The sequence below is a fragment of the Equus przewalskii genome, chromosome 20 (assembly GCF_037783145.1).
Source record: "Equus przewalskii isolate Varuska chromosome 20, EquPr2, whole genome shotgun sequence".
Lineage (NCBI taxonomy): Eukaryota > Metazoa > Chordata > Mammalia > Perissodactyla > Equidae > Equus > Equus przewalskii.
This window is the reverse complement of record NC_091850.1, coordinates 11,553,929-11,572,626: the sequence shown is the minus strand read 5'-3', so window position 1 is coordinate 11,572,626 and position 18,698 is coordinate 11,553,929. Positions and strand designations below refer to the sequence as shown.

Here is an 18,698-nt window from a genome sequence, read left to right as displayed (position 1 = left end):
ATGTACAAATACTTAATTGCTTTTTATTCGTATAAAATACGCGATTATTTCTGTACATGAATAAGTATATTATTGAACTTATGAAGTAAATTAAATGATAATAAGAGAGGAGTAATAAAGTGAGATGAGAGGAAAATCATAGTGGAGGGCCGTAAACCCTGGCGGGCCGATTCAAGTTCTCTGAGGTATGTGCTGGTGACGGTGCTTCTTACTGCCTTGGCATCCAGCTGAAGGGAGGGTGGCTTGTTGAGGGAGCAGAGCCTGCTGCATGCCAGGGCTCCCTCTGTCATTGGCCCCCATGATCAAGAAAATGGGTTGTCCTCTCAAAGCTCCTGGAAGGGTCACCACGCTGAATCAGGGCAGTAGAATTACGTGGATTGACCACTGAGAAGAGAAGGTGATGGAGGATCTGTCTGTTTCACCTACCACAAAATTCTAAACTGAACTGAAGGCATTAGTCACTACCTTGAAATGAAAATTTTATTAAGAATAAAACTTACAGCTTTCTCATGTATATTTATTCAATGCACATTATTTATTTATTCATTTTTTAGAGATAGGCACCTCAGCTAACATCTGTTGCCAATCTTCTCTCTTTTTTTTTTCCTCCTTCTTCTCCCCAAATCCCCCCAGTACATAGTTGTATATTCTGGTTGTAGGTCCTTCTGGTTGTGCTGTGTGGGACGCCGCCTCAGCATGGCTTGGTGAGCAGTGCCATGTCCGCACCCAGGATCTAAACTGGCAAAACCCTGGGCTGCCAAAGCGGAGTGCATGAACTTAACCACTCGGCCGTGGGGCTGGCCCCTCAGTGCACATTATTTTTCAGCGGTCTTGTAGTTCTTGTCCTGTCTAAAGAAAGAGTTTTGTTGAATCTGAATCCCCAAAATTTACCGCCTTGCCTCTTCCCTCTCGGTGTCAATGGTTGATGTCAGATTTTGCCTTCAGCTTCTAAGACAAATGTAGCAGTGCCCCGTAAGCCACAGACTCAGTGTTTCCTAGCTCTCAGCAGGCACTAAAACTGGAGGAGATGGCATTCTTCTATAGGTCCCTCAAAGAAGCTGAAGTAATCACCTCTTCAACGTAGGCATCTGCTGCCTGCATTCTGCCCACATAGACTGAATTTGACAATTTAATTTTAACAAAAAAGAACACCAGTACATAAATATAAATGGTTAAAGCATTGTTTGACAACAGTGTTACTAAAGCAGTTGGGTCACAGTTCAGAAGCCTTTCACTTCTTGCTGGTTTGAATTTGTTTTCCAGCACATTAAGAGGAGAAGAGAAAGCATTAAGTTCCCCATTAGAACACAAAGCTGTGGATAATTCCACATACCAAACATAGCATAAGCCAGTTGTGAATGTGTCTGAATAGCTCAGTTTAAAATTTGCAGAATTATTTGGTGTTGCCTAATGCTTACAGCGACTGTTTCCGTGACATGAGACAGATAGCTCATTCAGTGTGTCTTAAATGTGCTTCCTTCAGTACACTGGGAAGCATCTGCTTGCTGCTGCAGGACCCTGAATGCTTGTCAGTATGAAGATCCAGAATGTGCCACCATGTTTAACTTTATCTCCAAGTATAGAATTGTGTCTCTCACCCCCGCCCCATTTTTATCCCTGGCAAAGATTCTGATTCAGTAGGTCTGCAGTGGTGGCTAAGCATCTATTTTTCACAACGTGCCTCAGAAATTTTGATATACTCTTAATTTTGAGAACTGCTGGGGTAAGGGAGAGTATTGATATTGGGATAGATCAAAATTAAATCAGAACCAAATCAAGTAGCAGATGGGAAGGGAGATATGGACAGTGGTTCTTCATGTCCGTTAGTTTCCCGTTGCTCTCTTCCTGTGGTGTTACATAACCAAATAGGAGGGGAACTTGCATTCACACATCTCTAGCTGGAATGGGAGGCAGTTAAACTTTCACTCTCTTCAGCAGATAATTTCACTTTCCCTGAAGGCTTGAAACTTTGAAGAATTAAGCTTTGGTAGTAAAATGCTCGCAAAGATTAATTATACAGTTGTAAAAGTTATAGCATTTGTAATTATAAATATAAATAAGGATAAAAAATTTGATAGGTTTTAAAACACTTTAATGGACCATTTAATTTACATACACAGATTCTGATTCCTGCCCAACTTGGGGAACATCTAATAGCAAACCTATAAATAGGTGAATTATGTTTGTCCTTGCACACCTTTCTCAAAGCTAAATGCTGAGGGGTTTGTCTTTGATTATAGGCAGCCATTAACAAGTAGAAGCAAATTTTGCACATCTTTATTTTATACAAGGCTTAGTCAATACTTTGTACATGTAACTAAGACATATTAGGATTGAAATAGTTGAACTTCCGCTTTAAAGTTTAATAATTGGATTTACTCTTTTAGGGGGATTGTTATTGTTGTACATGTTTCATTTCCTGGTTTGTAATGTATAATATATATGTGTGTTATTCCTCAAATATTAAGTTATGTTTAGAGCAAATTTATGTTTTATTTATCAACTAGTTATCTTTGCATTCTTATAACTAAGTAAGGCTGTTTTCTGCGTAGCTACATGAGACAATTACTAATTTTTGTTACCTAACTTTTTATTCCTATGTTATAGAATTTTAGGGTTGAGGAAATGGAGGCCTGAGGAGCTTTAGTGATTTGCTGGAGGACACACGGTTTTTCCAAACTGTGCCAAGAACTTCAGTCTCCCGAATTCGAATCCAGAATTAGGAACCCCACACATCCTCTCAACTCGTGTAGTCTTTATTCCATGATTTGCAGGCAGATTTTATCTGTGGGCCATATTCTCTCCACAGTGCCTCCTTCCTCCCCCATACCCTCAATCAGTTCTTACACTAGCTTACCAAAAACAAACAAAAAACACAACCAAAAACAAGTGCAACTTGATTTTCTTAAAAATTTGAGAAACGTGTATTTATACATTTGCTATTGGATATCTCCCCAGCTGGACAAGAACAAAAATCTCTACATATGTAAATTAAATGATCCATTAAATAAATTTAAAAATCTATCATATTTAAAAAATGTATGATAGTGTTTTTAAATCAATTAGATTTTAAGGAAAAATGCATTGTGTAATTCAAGTCAAACGGAAGTGATTCCTGGAATATTCTTTCTAGCACTTATCTCTCTTAATATGAAAAAATAAGAGTTGAGTGTATCCTGAAGTTTGGGGAGAGTATCTGAATGTCAACCCCTTTGCCACTTTAAGGCAAAGAGAAGACTGAAATTTTTCCCAAACCAAATTCAGATCTACTTAAAATATTTAGATATTTCTGTGGCAAATGGAAACTCCAAGTCTCACAGGACTCTGACCTGAGCAGCCAAGGGTAGCATGCCTCCACCACACTATGGACAGTCAGTGCCCACGCACGTCCTGCCCAACAGCAGAGAACAACTAAAATCACAAAAGTTGGGAGAAGGAACTATTGTGAGGATAGAAACCAGATTTATTTCGCTCACTTCATCAGAAGGAACAGTGGGAGTGGATAATCAGTAGCTTGTCAGAGTTTTCCTTAAGAAAAGGATAAAGAGGAGGGACCTGTCAGATTTCCCAGGAGGATTTTGGCAAGATATTGGGAAGAACTTAAATATAATGTTGAGATCCTATCGTTTGGTTGTTTGGAAAGTCTCTTCTGATGCATTTAGGTAAAGAATCTATAGCTGTCTTTGTGCTTTTGTGTGTGTGTGTGTCTCTGTCTGTCTGTCTGTGTGTGTATCTTTGCTAGAATGGAGGTAATTGGCTGAATTTGGGGCTCTGAATCCCTGTAGAATACAGATATAGCCCCTGTAGTTAACTCTTCACGACATTCTGTGTCCTTAAACCTTCCCATACGAGAGAAGCGTGCTGACATGCCTGCAAACAGCCTAGTATCCTTCCTTAAATTTATCTTTGATTTAGGGTTGACAGCCCCTGCCTTAACGCGTCTAGGGTGCAACTTCAGTTCTAGGATCTATTCTTCAGCAGGGGAGAGAACCAGGAGACTGGATTTGGCAGTCCGGCTGTGGACAAGTCATAACCACTCTGAACCTCTTTCTCCTTCTGTATAGGGGCATCATGACGTCTACTCACCTCCAGGGGACATTGTGGGGAGATAATGAGATAACGTAGGAGAGGATGCTTTAACGGTGGTTCCTTTTTGATAGGAACCCTTTTCTCAGGGGAGGGGAGGATGTATCCATACCTTTCTCTCTTCCTCTTTTCCCCCCTTCCTCCTAATACTTGATTGCCTGATAGTGGCAAACACTGGCTAGGTGTTAGGAAGCAGTGGTGAGCAGGGCAGATATAATCCTTGCTCTCAGGGAGCTTAAACATCTACGTTGTTGCCTAGTCCCTGCTTGGAACAGCTTTCTCCCCTTTACTGCTGGAAGAGAGTCAATCTCTCCAGCTCTTCCCAGCAGGCCGCTCGTTCCCGTTGCCATCCTTGCTCGTTATCTTTTCCAGCCTTTAAATGTTGGCCTTCCTTAGGGCTCTGTCTTAGGTGCTCTTCTTACCCCATAGTGCCTCCCATAGTTTATCTAGCTCCCTACTTGAAACCCTCGCCCCTCTTCTTGGCTGTGTCAAAGGTCCTTCAAATTCACCACATCTGAAACTGAACTTGTGACCTAAGAGCTGCCTCTCCCACCCCCAAACCTGGTCCTGGCTGTGATGGTCTGTGTGTCAGTCATTTGTCCAGTATCTCATCTAGTTGTTTTCAGGAACCCATCTCTCTCTCAACCTTTTTTTTTTTTTTTTTCAACGATTGGCACCTGAGTTAACAACTGTTGCCAATCTTCTTTTTTTTTCTTTCTGATTTTTCTCCCCAAATCCCCGCAGTATATAGTTATATATTTTTGTTGTGGTGGGAGGTGTCCTTCTAGTTGTAGTACGTGGGATGCCGCCTCAGCGTCGCCTGATGAGAGGTGCCACGTCCGCGCCCAGGATCTGAAACAGAGAAACCCTGGGCTGCTGTAGCGGAGCATGTGAACTTAACCACTCGGCCACGGGGCTGGCCCCTCTCTCGACCTCTTGATCTCCCATACCTCACATATCCACTTCTTTACCAGGTCCTGTTGCTTTTATTTCCTAAATTACTGTCAGATTCTCCATTTCTGTTCTCATGGCTGTTTTTGAAACTACCATCATTATCCTTTGTACACATCATCAAAAATCATCCTCACTGTTCTCCTCTTACATATTTTTGCTTCCCAGTCCATCCTCCACACTTTAGAGATTTTTTTTAGATACATAAATACTTTCATGTGGTTCCAAAATTGTAACAGTATGAAAAGGTATTCAGTGAAGAGCCTCCTTCCCTTATGTAACTAGGTTACTCATTCTGAACATCCTTCCAAGATATTGTATGCATATATAAAGAAATACTAAGACATAAGCTCTTTTTTAAACTTCGTTACTTACGTAAGAAGTGGTACACTATATGTACTTTTCTTCACCTTGATTTTTTTCAGTCAGCAGTGTATCTTGGATATCTTCTCCATTATAGTACATGGAGGCTCTCCACATGTATTTTTATGGCTGCATAGTATTCCATGGTAGGAACGTTGAAATGGATGCACTTCAGGACAAAACATCTTTGACTGTCTAGAGTTTTCCATTCTTCTACTTTGGTTAACCTTGTCATGAATTCCCAGTCATTACTCTTAGGGAAAAAAATTAAGCTCCTCACTTGCCAGGGCTCTCAGGGTTTGGTGCTTCTTCTGTTCTCCAGAGTTGTCTTGTATTGCTCTTCTCATTCTCTACTTTTGAGCTGTGTGGGCGTGGAACTATCTTTTATTTCCTCCATGCACCATGTTCCTTCCTGCCTGAGACCTCTGCATAAGCTCTGTCTCACATGCAGACGCGTTCGTTCCTTTTCCTGCCTTTAGTTAATTTCTCATCCACTTAAGGCAGATCTCAGCTCAAATTCCGTGTCCTTGAGGTATGCTTACCCTGGCAATCCAAGGCCAAGTCAGAGTTCTTTGATACAGTCTCTCCTGGCACCTTGTCCTCTTCTTTGAGCAGTTATTACCATTTATTGCTGTATTTTTATGTGTTTGATTATTAGATTGATCTTTATCTTATATACTTAAAACAGTGTTTCTCAAATAGTGGGTTGCAGCCCATTATGGGTTATGAAATCAGTTAAAAAATTGATAAGCCCCTTTTAGGAAATGAAATAGAATAGAAAATATCAGACTTCTTCACTTAGAGTAAGGCTGTTTTGTCATCATACTTTTGCTTCAGATTACTAAATAGGTAGATGTGATCACATAAGCACCCAGATACACAGATACACAGGTGTATTGGGCGTGGTGTAAATTGTGTTTCTTATTGTGGGTCTTGATCAAAAAAATTTGAAAGCCATTGAACTAGATGGTAGGTTCTTTGAAGACAGGATTCCTGTCGATTTTGTATGCTGTCACATCCCCAAGTCTAGCGTAGGGGCTGGCCCTGAGTCAGGCACTCAGTAAATATGCTGGCTGAATGATGAATGAATGAATGTTTCCCTTCTCAGGGAGGTTCACAGACCCACTGCCTTCCTCTTAGGGACTAGTGGACCCTGGTTCTAAGCAGATGTCATTGATCATTCTCTTGGCCAATTGAGTCTGTGTTAGATCATTATAAGAAAGGTAATGTAAAACCACACCTACAGATGTATTTTTTTTTAAGTGTTGATAAGGAGATTGATGAAAGGTTTTTAGATTTAAATTTTTCTGAGTTACTCATGAATCTTAGGCCTTAAATACCATTTTGTTTTCTTTTCTTAATTAAAAATGAGGCAATTTTTACCTGCCTAAATATCTGGATAACTTTTTAATTTCTAAGGTAGTCTCCACACAGGGCTTATTACATAGCCGTTACCTTTTGTGTGTACTTCAGCAATAAAATATTTATGCAGTTTGGCAAGGTGATACTACAACCTGGTTTAGTACAACAGCTGCACTGCCTGTTCCCATGTGGCTTGATTTCCCTTTTTAATCTTTGGTTTTCTGCAACTAAAGACTTATGTCAGCATGTAGTTTATATAGCAGCAGGTAATGGTGAAAAGTTTCTTATATTAACCTAATAAGAGAGAAATACTCTGTTGAGTTTATTTGGTTTCATATTTTTCTAATGTCTTTGAAAAGCATTTTCCTAACATGGCCTACACAGTAGAGCTTTATAAACATCACGTATTTACGAGACATTTTTGTGATTTTTTTTTTTTTAAATTCTTTAGAGAACCTGTAAACTCATCTCCAGAGGGATAGTCACTGATCTTAAAAAATGGAAATATCTCAGTTCTGAAGTAATCTGCATTTTGGCTTAGCGCAAATCAGGAAATTCCTGGAAATAAAAGAAGGATTCTTGTATTTATTTTCAGTTATAAATTTGTATATATAATTGAGATTGGATTCAAAAGTGTTTAGGAAAAAGTACAGAATCTTAACACTTTTCAGGTTTATTATCAGAGCCCTTTTAGCACAGACTTTTTATCTAGCATATGTGTTATTTTTTCTTTCTATTTCTAGGTGCTCCTGATCCAACAGCAGGTGCTAGTATAGATGATGAAAACTGCTGGCACTTAGATGAAGAGCAGGTTCAAGAACAGGTTAAACTGTTCCTTTCCCAGGGCGGGTACCACGGATCAGGGAAGCAGCTTAATTTGCTCTTTGCAAAGGTATGATTGTTTATTTTTAAAGAAATATTCTAAATATATACATATATAGGAAGTATCTATATATGATCATGTTTACAATAGGATAAAGGCTTTTTTTAATTTAATTTTTTTTAAAGAATAGAGTCTAAGTTAATCAACCAATTAGAAACTTCTGTGTTGTAATGTAAGCATTAATTTGCTTAGACGTCCTTTGACAAGATATGGAACATCTTTGTCTCTCAGTTCCTATTAATAAAATGGTGACAATTTGTACAATTTTGAAAAACCTTTCAATACTGCAAACAAAATAAATATCTTAATGTTATTTAAAATGCCATCTTTTCAAGTTTTTTCTTTTTCTAGTTAATTTTCCAAAGTAGAGCATAACTTTGAATACAGACCTTAAAATGTGCTTTATATGTTTAGTTTAATAATGTCAGTATCTTTAAATTGGTTGCAAAAGCATAGAATTTAGAGTTATACAGACCTGGGTTTAATCTAAGTTCTAAATGTTGTTAAGTGTGTGAACATTGGCCAGTTATTTGTCAGTTTCTTCATCCATAAAGTTACCTAACAATAGCCCATCTCCCCAAGTTGTTGTGATCATGGTGTTAAATAGTAATGATGTCTAACATGTAGTTGGGCCTTGGTAAATGTTCATTTTTATCACCAACTTTGATGGCCTTAGAAACAAATTATTGTTATAAGTTCTGTGTGAGCAGAAGCTGTGTCTCTTGCTTTATACAGAACTTTTAGTACCATAAACGCAATTCTAAATACTGGATAAAATGCTTTTTTAATAATATTAAATCAATGCCTTCTCATTGGGAGTACAGCATCATTATGGGTAATTTATTCAAATTCATTTTAAGGAACCAGACAACTGTTCCTAGAAGAATTAGAGTAAACTCTGTTCCCGGTTATAGCCAGAAAATAGTGTGTTCTGATTAATAAATACCCTCTTAATAGAGATTTATCCCATATACCATCCATAGATTGCCAATTTTCCAAGCATTAGATTACAATAAAATACATTTAACTCTAAAACTACTTCACACATGATTTAATCACTCTTCGGCAATTCACAGGCACTTCACACTCTTGTAATGCCTCAGAGTAACCAGTCTGAAAATTAATTACCATTAGGGTGTACATGTACTTGAGTGTTGGTAAATAGTTCTGGTTTATATGCTTAAGAATAAAGGGTTTATTTTCATTGCTGTTGCTAACTGAGAATAGGATAGAAATTTGCCAGGAAAATAAACATTAAATCAAATCCATGATATAGTGGTAATCTCAAAGATTTGGGATATTTAGACACGTAGGAAGTATGTTCTAGATTCTAATGTCAGCAAAGAGTATACTGTGGCCTAATGGAAGCAATGGGAAAGAGCTGTTAGGCTGGCCTGCAGTTGCTATTTTTATCCCTATACATGATACACACATTGTATATGCCGTATGAAGTAATAGCAACATCTAATTTTGGAAATGATGTACCTTTTAGAGTTAAGACAGATCTGGGTTCTGCTCCCAGCTATTCCTCTTGTCCTTTGAGCAAGTTGCTTCACTTCTCTCAGGCATGATTTTATAATTCATAAGATGGGGATTATAATCTGGTTTACTTGATATGGTTGTTGTGAAGATTCAATGGTAAGTATAAATGTAAAACTCTTGTAGCACAATGTCCAATAAATAGCAACTCCTTTTCTTTCTCCCAGTCTTCATCTGTTTATGACTTTTTAGTGCTTCCATATTGGGAATAAACTCCTTTTTAAGATGACTAAAATAAATCCTACTGAAAGTACAACTAGTGTAGAAGTGCTTTTGAGTTTTGTACAAGGCTCAAAGTCTGCAACCTGTGAGGAGATTCCATTGCTTGTTAGGGTACAGGCCTGAGGCAGGATCTCTTAATCTCAAGGTTTGGGCTGGTCATTTCCTCCTTCATTTACCTTTCACATGGAGAGAATCTTCACTGAAAGCACCCCCACCTCCTCGTTTTCTCCTGTATGACCGTGCTCCAGTAATTCCCTTCAGGGAGAGCCCGTGTTCAGCTGGGGTTCTTATTTGTTGAACACAGAGCCATACACAGTTTTGGAATAGATGCATTCATTTAGGGTTTCCTGTAGAGAGACTTACCCTTGGTTTCTTTTCTTCATTTCTTTTATTTGGGAAGTGTAGCGCGAGAGTAATGGACAGAGCTTGAGGTTCCAGCTTGAGAGGCTGAGTTAATTTCTTAGGTCAGTGGTTATGATTCTGCTTCATGGATTGCTCATTTAGTGCAAGAGAGTTTTTGAACCTACACCAGCCCTGTCCGTTTCCTCTTACCAGGGCAAAAACAGTCCCACCCTACTGAATAGAAGCGTGCTGCTGCTCTTTATATTAAGAAAACTTTGGTGAGAGAGAACTTATGATATTACTAATTTACTTTTAACTGAAGGACCTGCACAACTCTGTGAATATACTAAAAACCATTGAATTGTATAGTTTAAATTGGTGAATTGTATGGTATGTGAATTATGTCTCAATAAAGTTGTTTTTAAAAAACTGAAGGACAGATTCTGTTATTGTCAACGTTATCAGATCAGTTTAGATCTCTAAAAGAGTTCTCAGTAGACTCCTTGAGGCTCTGCCACTCTGGTGGTAAGGTCCATCAGTTGGAGAGTCAGGAAGGTGCCAGATGATTTGTCCTGTTTATTTTGGTATTGTTCTTCTGTATGCTGGCAAAAAGATTTTTTTCAGAATTGAGAAGTCAGCTAAATTTCTTTTCCTTGTGTGGATTCTAAAACATAATTTAAAAAAATTAACAATCAATTTTCTGATTAAATTGCCATTTAGCATAGTGACCAGTTTTTATCAACTTTCGTTTGGTTAAGAGGGCTGGTACAAGACTTAACTGCCCCTCCAAATAAAGAAAAGTGATCTGTCCCTTGTATTGCTGTTTGTTGCTGAACGTTTTTTCTCAAGGTCTGTTTTTCCCCACTAGGTGCGGGAGATGTTGAAGATGAGGGACTCTAATGGGGCCCGCATGTTGACGTTGATAACAGAGCAATTCATGGCTGACCCTCGTCTGTCCCTTTGGAGGCAACAAGGCACTGCGATGACTGACAAATATCGGCAGCTCTGGGATGAGCTGGGTAAATATCCATTTCCTGACGACTGCTATTGAGTTGTGTATGGATAAAGACCATGATTGAATGTTTAAAAAGCACGTCAAAGTATTGCTGGAGAGATGGCTGCTCATATATACACTTGTGCCAGTCTATACTAGTTAGAAGAACAGGGAGAATGAGGACGTGGGCTGGCATTTGCACGAAACGATCTTGGCAGGGTTTGAGGGAAATTGTCTGATCTTGAGGAAAGCCAGCACAGGGATCTGGCTTTAAATTTTGGGGGAAAAAAGGCTCTATATTATTTTAAAATAGGTATTTTGTATGATCGAGCTGATTACATATCTCTAGAATAATGCTGTAACCAATTAAGCTAAAATTTAACAGTTTTCTGCTTTCGCCTACATTAAAAGTATCAAAAGTAGCTTGAACGTTCATTTTATTTTTGACCGTTACAAACTTAGAACTTAGATGAACAGTTGATCGTCAGAATGGAAAAGATACGGCAAACTCTAATTGTTATTGCTTCCAAATCCCTGGTAGTAAAGATAGAAATGTAGCAGGTGGTTTAAAAAATGAGAAATTCACTAGTCATGTTCACCGGGAAATTTTGGGGGATGACTCTTGTTACCCAGTGCTCATTGCTAGGGAATTAATGAATAGTGTATTTGCTATCTTGTCTTTCTATTAAGAAATCTGTATGTGACAAAGGGAATTTTTGACAAATATCATGTTAGTGCCTGTATTAATTTTATGTTCTGGATGTATTCACGAGAAGATCCTAGTTTCAGTGACATTGAATAGTAGAATTCTTCATACCTTCACTTTCTCTCTTCTTCTTGGCTAATGATGGACCACATCCTTCTGATTGATCCCATGTCAAGTCTAGACCAAGAGAAACTGTTGTCCTTGGAGATACTACATGGTCCTAATAATTGGAAGGGACCTTTGAGATGAACTGTTTTACAGATAAAGAAACTGAAGTCTGGGGAGGTTAGGAGACTTCCACAAGATGACATTATGTGACCTAAGGTTATGCGGCAAGTTGGTAAAGAACTGGACATCAGAGGTCCATTTTTCCCATTAACAGGATGTGTGTTGAGGAGCTAGGCTGTGGATGGCAATTCTTGTTTTGTTTGTTTTTTTAACATGTATGTCTGCTACTTGCCAACTGTTAAATATTTGTTGACCTTTTCCCCTGGTATTTTTATTAATTATCTTGTAACAACTTAATCTTGATACTTTCCTTGGGTCACCTGAAATAATGGTTGGTGGTCTTTTCCCCAATCAAAATTTAAACCAATCTGTAACTATAGTAGGTAGTTTCCATGTATTGAAAGGATGTTTGGGGGCACGAAACGGTGGTTGGAGAACACAAGGGTAATGCATGGTTTAAACAAATATTTTTCTAGAACAATGAGTGGTTTACTTTTCCAAGTAAGCCTTCCTCACTTTTGTAACTGTCCAGTAAATGTTAAATTGACTAGTTGGTTTATGATAGTAAGAAGGACTAGCATTGAAAAAACCATAATGAAGGAAATCATTTAAGGAAAAATTATTGGATTAACATTAAGTAAATAAAATTTAAAGAGCTTTGGTGTTTTAGAGAAACTTAGAATTACAAATAACTAATTAGGAAGAAAATTTTTTGGTTACCATAAAAAAGTACAAGTGATACAGTCAAACAAAATTTGCGGTGTTCACATTTAATTCATTAGTCACATCTCACTTTTCCAGGTTAGTTTTGGAAGTTATGTAACCACGACCCTTAATTGAAAGTATAAATTCTGGGGCCAGCCTGGTGGCGCAGTGGTGAAGTACGCACGTTCTGCTTCGGCAGCCCGGGATTTGCTGGTTCGGATTCCGGGTGTGGAAATGGCATCTCTTGGCAAGCCATATTGTATCAGCCATCCCACATGTAAAGTACAGGAACATGGGCATGATGTTAGCTCAGGGCCAGTCTTCCTCAGCAAAAAGAGGAGGGTTGGCAGCAGTTAGCTTAGGGCTAATCATCCTAAAAAAAAGTATAAATTCTCATTAGGTGGAAGTTTCCACCAGCTGATTCCAGTTATACCCTCTGATGGACTACTTTCTAATTATGGACCAGGCTTTATACAAGTTCTTTGGTTTCAGTCCAGGAGGAATAATACATCTTCTTGTCTCATGGTTCTGCTTTTTGTTTTTTTCCCCCCACAAATCTCCCCGACCCAATTATTACTAGACTGCTGTAAATTCTCCTATGTACTCTGATGTCAAGCAGAGGTCACTTTCCATTTAATGGGGTCTAAGTTCTGTGAAGAATCCCATGCAGAAGTAACAATAGCTATTACATCTTAATATTCATTCACCCAAAAATTAACTAAAAGTTGCTTCTGGACTACAAAAGGAAAGGATTTTGCTTCTTAATAAAATAGGGGAATTTGACTTTGTGCCCCTGCACAGGGCTCACATTGCTTCAAGGCTCTGCTTTGGAATTAAATGCTGAGCACTGCCAGATGCCAGACATTGAGAAGAGGCTGAGTTTTGTCGGCAAATGGGATCTGCAAGTTAATTGGTGTTTTCTGCAGGCTTCTGGCTGTGAAATGAAATTGGAAGCCCTTTAGCCACATGGATAATACAGGACCTGAATACAAATGTCACATGTCACCATCAGGACCCACTGTGAGACAATAGTGTTCCCACTCCAACACTGCGCCATTACAGATCATTTAAATATGGGGATTACATTTAAACTAAAAGCCCCATTTGCCTTTTACTGCAATTTAAATGTCCTCTTAGCAAAAGCTAAGTGACAAATTAAATGAAAAAAGTGCCCACATTTTTAAAGCTGTAATGCAAAACAACCTTTTATTGCTTCTCATGTGCCACGAATGAATCATTATACTTGTCAACCCTAAACCAAGCCATAATTGGAGCAGCTACTGTTATCAAAGTGGGGCTGCTCTGTGACAGCTTAATAAAGCTGAAACTGTTAAATTAAATCTCAGTCGCTTAACTCCTTAGCACCGGTGGATTCAATGGGTCCATTTCTGGCGATGGCCAATACACCAGGAAAAAAAAAGATTCCTGGCAGGAAAGCCTTAATCTGATGGAAGCGTACGAGTAAGCGTCTCTCAGCCTAGTAACTGCTTCTTGGCAGAGGGATTTGGAGGCATCAGATTGTCAGCCAGATGACAAAATTTTATTTTTTGGGTAGGATCAGATATCCCCCTCCCCAAGGTTTTCTGAATATGTAGGATTTATTAAAATTTAAGGGTTGATGTTTCAAAATTAGTATTAAAAATATCAAATATTAATTTAACTTTGTCTCTTTGAAATAAATATGTGCAAACTTATTTGAGGTAGCCACAGGCCCAGTTTCTTTCCTGCATCCTCTGGCTGACAAAGAGATGATAATGCTTAGTTCTTCTTTTCTAAACTAAGTGCCTGTGATATTCATTTGGTCTGAGATAATTTCTGTGATATTTACTCCCTGATTTTCATCATGTAATATGAAGTAGGTACAGATGCATGTTACTAAGATCCTGTTTAGTGCATCTCTTTTGCAGATACATTTATCCTGTATCTTGTGAGTTTTTCAGATATTAATTTTGCATCTACGTGATGTTCATTTTGTCAAACATATGGTAGTCTCCTCAAGATGAGTGTTGTATCATGATTTGCTATAAGAAAATGTATATGTTAAAATCTTAAGACAGAAAGCCCATTGCAGTGGTAGAGGCTGCCCCTTCAGTAGAGCTGTAGAACGCAAACCTCTTCAATTGTGTTCTTTACTCCGTGACATGCAAATTTTCTGGAAAGCAGATCACAGAAATAACCCTTAGATTTCAAAGAAAAACCCAGCGCAGATTGGTGGCGAGCACACCTACTGTTAGCCCTAATGGCTGTCTGCTCAGCACACTTAATTACTGTGAGGGTCTTTAGGGATGAGGGATATATTGTCACCTCTCATCTATGTTGATGGGTCTCTTTCCTTAAATGTCTTCCTAGACTGTAATTTTACTTTGCTTCATAAAACTATAGGTTGTGGCTGCCAGTCTATTAAAACCTAATTAAAATGGATGTCATTAGAGGAAACAGTTAAATAAGATTTAATTACAGTTTGTCACAGGGAAAAAAAAATCTTAAATTTTCATTTTCAAGCATTACATAATATGTGTCGTTCCCCCTCCACCCCCGATTTTAAACACTTACCTTTCTCTCTGAGCTGAGTCATGTATTTTGCTTCCTAGCGTGTAAACCCTGTTTCGTAGGGGGAGGATGGGAGGATGGGCTGCTGTTGCAAGAACCTTGCTGCTCTGAGCTGTGCTTGCTCACTTCACAGGAACGAGATGGTATCTCTCAAGAGTTCTTCTCAAAGCTTCTGATCTGGGTACCTAACTCTGTGTAAGCAGAAATAGCCTTAGTTAGATATTTCTTTCCAGTTTGAATTTCATTGTAAGGTTGGTTTGAAAACTGTTATTAAGCAACAGCTATAATATTCCTTGGTAGTATGCTAGATAGATTGAGTGGATATACAGATTCAGGGCATGTGGAATCAGGATGAATCTGTGTTCAGCAGTAGAGAACTTAGCCCACCCATTGGGATCACATTTATTGCAAAATACTAAAAATTACCTGCTCTATGGACCCAGAATGCTATCCCATCTACCATCTCAAATACAAGCAGTTATCTCGGTGGGCCTCTTCTGCACCCACCCACATTGTTCTTGAATAAGGAAGAAAATATATGCTTAAGTCACATATTCAAAATGATATTCTAGGTAATTTACAGGGCCTTTGTGCACAGCCAGAAATAAGATTCTAAAGGTTCTGCTTTGGAGGTAGTTGTGAAGAAATTTCTGGGAAATGCCTTCTTACATCTCAGAAAGCAATAAGCTTAGTAATTCCTTCCACTGTTTTGAGCCCCTTACTTAGTATTTTTTGGTAAATTTAGACTCAAGCTTTCCACGTGTTGAAGTTGGTGGTTAGTGAATGGCTAAAGAATAACTGCTTCTCATTGAGAACCAGAAAGCATTCCAATGTGGGTTGCCATATAAGTAGGTACCCCTTTGCTACTGCTGTGGAGAAAACAGCAATTCCCAGAGCCCCCTTGCAGCAAAAAGATGTCACTATGAACCAGGAATCTTCCATGGAGCTGTAAGTGTAGAATGTAAGCCTAATGAACTACATATCAGAGAATGCTTATCACCTACTAATGTGTCTTCTGTGGGCACAAGGAGACTACAGCTTTACCACTTACACTGCTTCAGTGCCTTCTTGTTAACCCTTGTTTCCAGAAGTCTTGGTGTGGTTTCTCTACCAGTATGTATTAAGCGCTTGCTATATCCAGAGGAATAGATGTATTAAATGTTTGATTTTGCTCTTGATGATGGTACAAAGGGAGTAGAGAGATGTAGCCATCGGCAGACGTGAGAAATTAGAACAGGCATGAATGAACTGAGGACCACTTTGATAGGGTAATTTATTCACATATTAGTACAAATATTTGTGCAGACTGAATTTAACATGGTTTTACAAGACATTCATGGAGGTGAGTTGTAGGGAAGAAGTAGTGAGAATACTTCAGAAAGAAGGAATAACATGCCCAAAGACAGGGACGAGCTCAGTGGGGAAGTATATAAAGACATCAAATTCATTATCAAAAAAGTTGTCTTCAAGATTTTCAATCCAACCTTGTTGCTTCTCATTGTTACTTGACTTTAAAGGGAGGAGAGGGAGAGAAGGTAGACATCATAGGATCTAGACTTTTGCTTTGTTTTCTTCCCTACTAAAGATAACACAGATGCCAACGCTTATCAGGCACTCTGCTCAGCACTTAATGCATGCGTTATTGTATTTAATTCTTAACCCAGTGAGATAGGTACAGTTATTAGCCCTAATTTTGCAGCTGAGCAAACTGAGGCTTACAGAGGCTAGGTGGCCTGAGGTCACAGCAGCAGAGCAAGAATTTGATCCCCGGTGTCAGTGATTTCAGAGACTTAACCCCCAAACTAGATGCCACCCTCAGCTTATTTTCAAGGACTGTACTACGCCTCTCTGTCAGTCCGTCCCCGCACTTAGAGCAGAGCAGGGGCAAAGTGAACCTCACCTAGATGGCAATAAACTCTGTAAAAGCTGCCTGGCCTGGTCTGCCCACCCGTGTCCCACAGTCTTGATTGCAGCAGTCGGCAGGGCTTACCTGGTCTAGTTGCCCATCTGTGTTTACAGGGACTCTAACTTCAGACTCTGAAAAACAAACACAGCAATGTGGAGTAGCTGAATACATGCTGTTGAGAACTGTATTATATAATACACTTTACTTATCGTAAGATACAGATAGTACATACTGCAGAGGGCATCCAGTGACATTTTGATCTCCTTTTCCAGTCCCCTTTGCTGAGGAGCTGGTGAAGACCCTTAGGTCACTGTCTTTGTTGTGGCCTATACCAGGCCCTAATGATAACATGGTGTTAACACTTGTTTACCTCGTGTGGTCTGTAGGCTCTTCAGACCCCTGCCGCACACAGGCTGGGTCGTCCTGCTCAAAATGGGGTTGTGCGCTCCTGTCTCAGTCTCTGCTTTTCCCCTCATAATTCAGAGCTCCCTCTCAATGCGGAGGCTTTGTCAATTGTGTTGCTCAGGAGGCTGTGCTTCCCTCCAGTGCTGTTCGCAGAATGCCTGTCTGCTGCTGGGTCCTCATTACCCGGGGCCTGGTTTCTTTCTGTTGTGTGGTCCTACTGCTTTCTGTCTCTTAAAACTGAGACCTCTGTGTTCTTGGGTCTGAGGCCTCTGGGCCCTGCTCTGCTGTGGCGATGGGAAGAGGGGTTTATTCTTTGCTTCTTTAGGTAGGCAGAGTAATTTCTAGTTTGGGTCAGAAGTTAACCAAAAGAGAGAATGCTATTTCTGTATAGGGAGCGAACCTGAGAAATACTTCCTGTGTAGTACTGTCAACCGTCCTTCTCTTGACTGCGGCTGCTGGGGTTCAGTTACCCATTCAGTGCCCTGTATGGGAGAGAGTGGAAATAAAGGGAAAGATTGTTAAATACATATTAATAGAAAATAGCAGATTCTCAGGATTAAAAGAGATCTTTACAGATCATTTGCTCCTATTATCTAACCAATTGGAAGTTTTGAATGATATTCATTGTCTGAGTTATTTAGGTGCACAGTTGGATAATTTGTAACAACACTTGGGGATCACCCTTTGTGTATTTTTCTAAAACTGTATTCTAAATGTAGACCATGGGGCTTTGACTAGGAGTTAAGATGCCTTATGATTCATTGTGGTACAGTTCAGTGTTCTACATTACGGATCGAGTCTGCAGGACGCATTATTTGTGCCAAGAATGGGTTCCAGTTATTTTCTTTTATGCTGTCTTCTGGTTTATAACAGGAACACGTTGGTAGTAGATACTTTTCTCACATTAGTGTCTAATGGGAATGTCAGAGCATTGGTATAATGTGTCCTTTTCTTCCTCACAACAATTTTCGAAAAGTTCTCTCCTTACTTTTCCCACTTCTCAAGAGTCAGTATCGCACTTGCCCTCAAGAAACTGCCACCAAAGGGAAGTTTTGCTGGGGCACTCTCCTTGCTAGATTGCGGGTCTCTAGAGTACCATCACGGTCGAGTGTAGGGGGAGTGAGAGAAAATGAAGAAAGACAGGTGGAGGGTAATTTCCTTTCACCATTTCTTACCTTGAAGTGGCAGCATAGGAAAATTATCGAGGTCTGAGAAGCCTCACTGTAAGCCATCTGAGATTCCCAGGGGCTTCAGGAGGAATCAGGGATGCCAGGAGCTGGAACGGAAGAAGTGGAAGCCAAGGGAGGATGGCGCAGCCACTTGGGCTGTTCTGTGTCTGTGCGGCACCAGCAAGGTGCTTCACAAATGTTATCAGAGTTAATTTAAGCTGAGATAGGTTAATGATGGGGAGGAGAAGCAAGGGAATGATTAATGGTTGTCCCTTGTACAGGAGGTG

The 18,698-nt window shown here is 39.4% G+C and overlaps 1 protein-coding gene and 1 long non-coding RNA gene across 3 annotated transcripts in view; one reads left to right on the top strand and one right to left on the bottom strand.

The window, feature by feature from the left end:
• The window catches only part of ZSWIM6 (zinc finger SWIM-type containing 6), a 184,986-nt gene that overhangs the window by 121,782 nt on the left and 44,506 nt on the right, over positions 1-18,698 (top strand). Inside the window, exons 3-4 of the mRNA XM_070587511.1 lie at positions 7,506-7,654; positions 10,617-10,767. Coding sequence (XP_070443612.1) covers positions 7,506-7,654; positions 10,617-10,767 — 300 coding nt within the window. The remainder of the gene's footprint in view (positions 1-7,505; positions 7,655-10,616; positions 10,768-18,698) is intronic.
• Positions 12,416-18,598, bottom strand: LOC139077914 (uncharacterized). 2 transcript variants are annotated; one of them, XR_011530563.1, is made up of 5 exons: positions 18,418-18,598; positions 17,643-17,724; positions 16,922-16,968; positions 14,935-15,122; positions 12,416-12,754 (listed from the first exon to the last, which is right to left on the bottom strand). It is a non-coding gene; the product is annotated as an uncharacterized lncRNA (long non-coding RNA). The 2 variants fall into 2 exon arrangements; XR_011530564.1 differs by lacking the exons at positions 17,643-17,724; positions 18,418-18,598 and adding an exon at positions 17,208-17,334.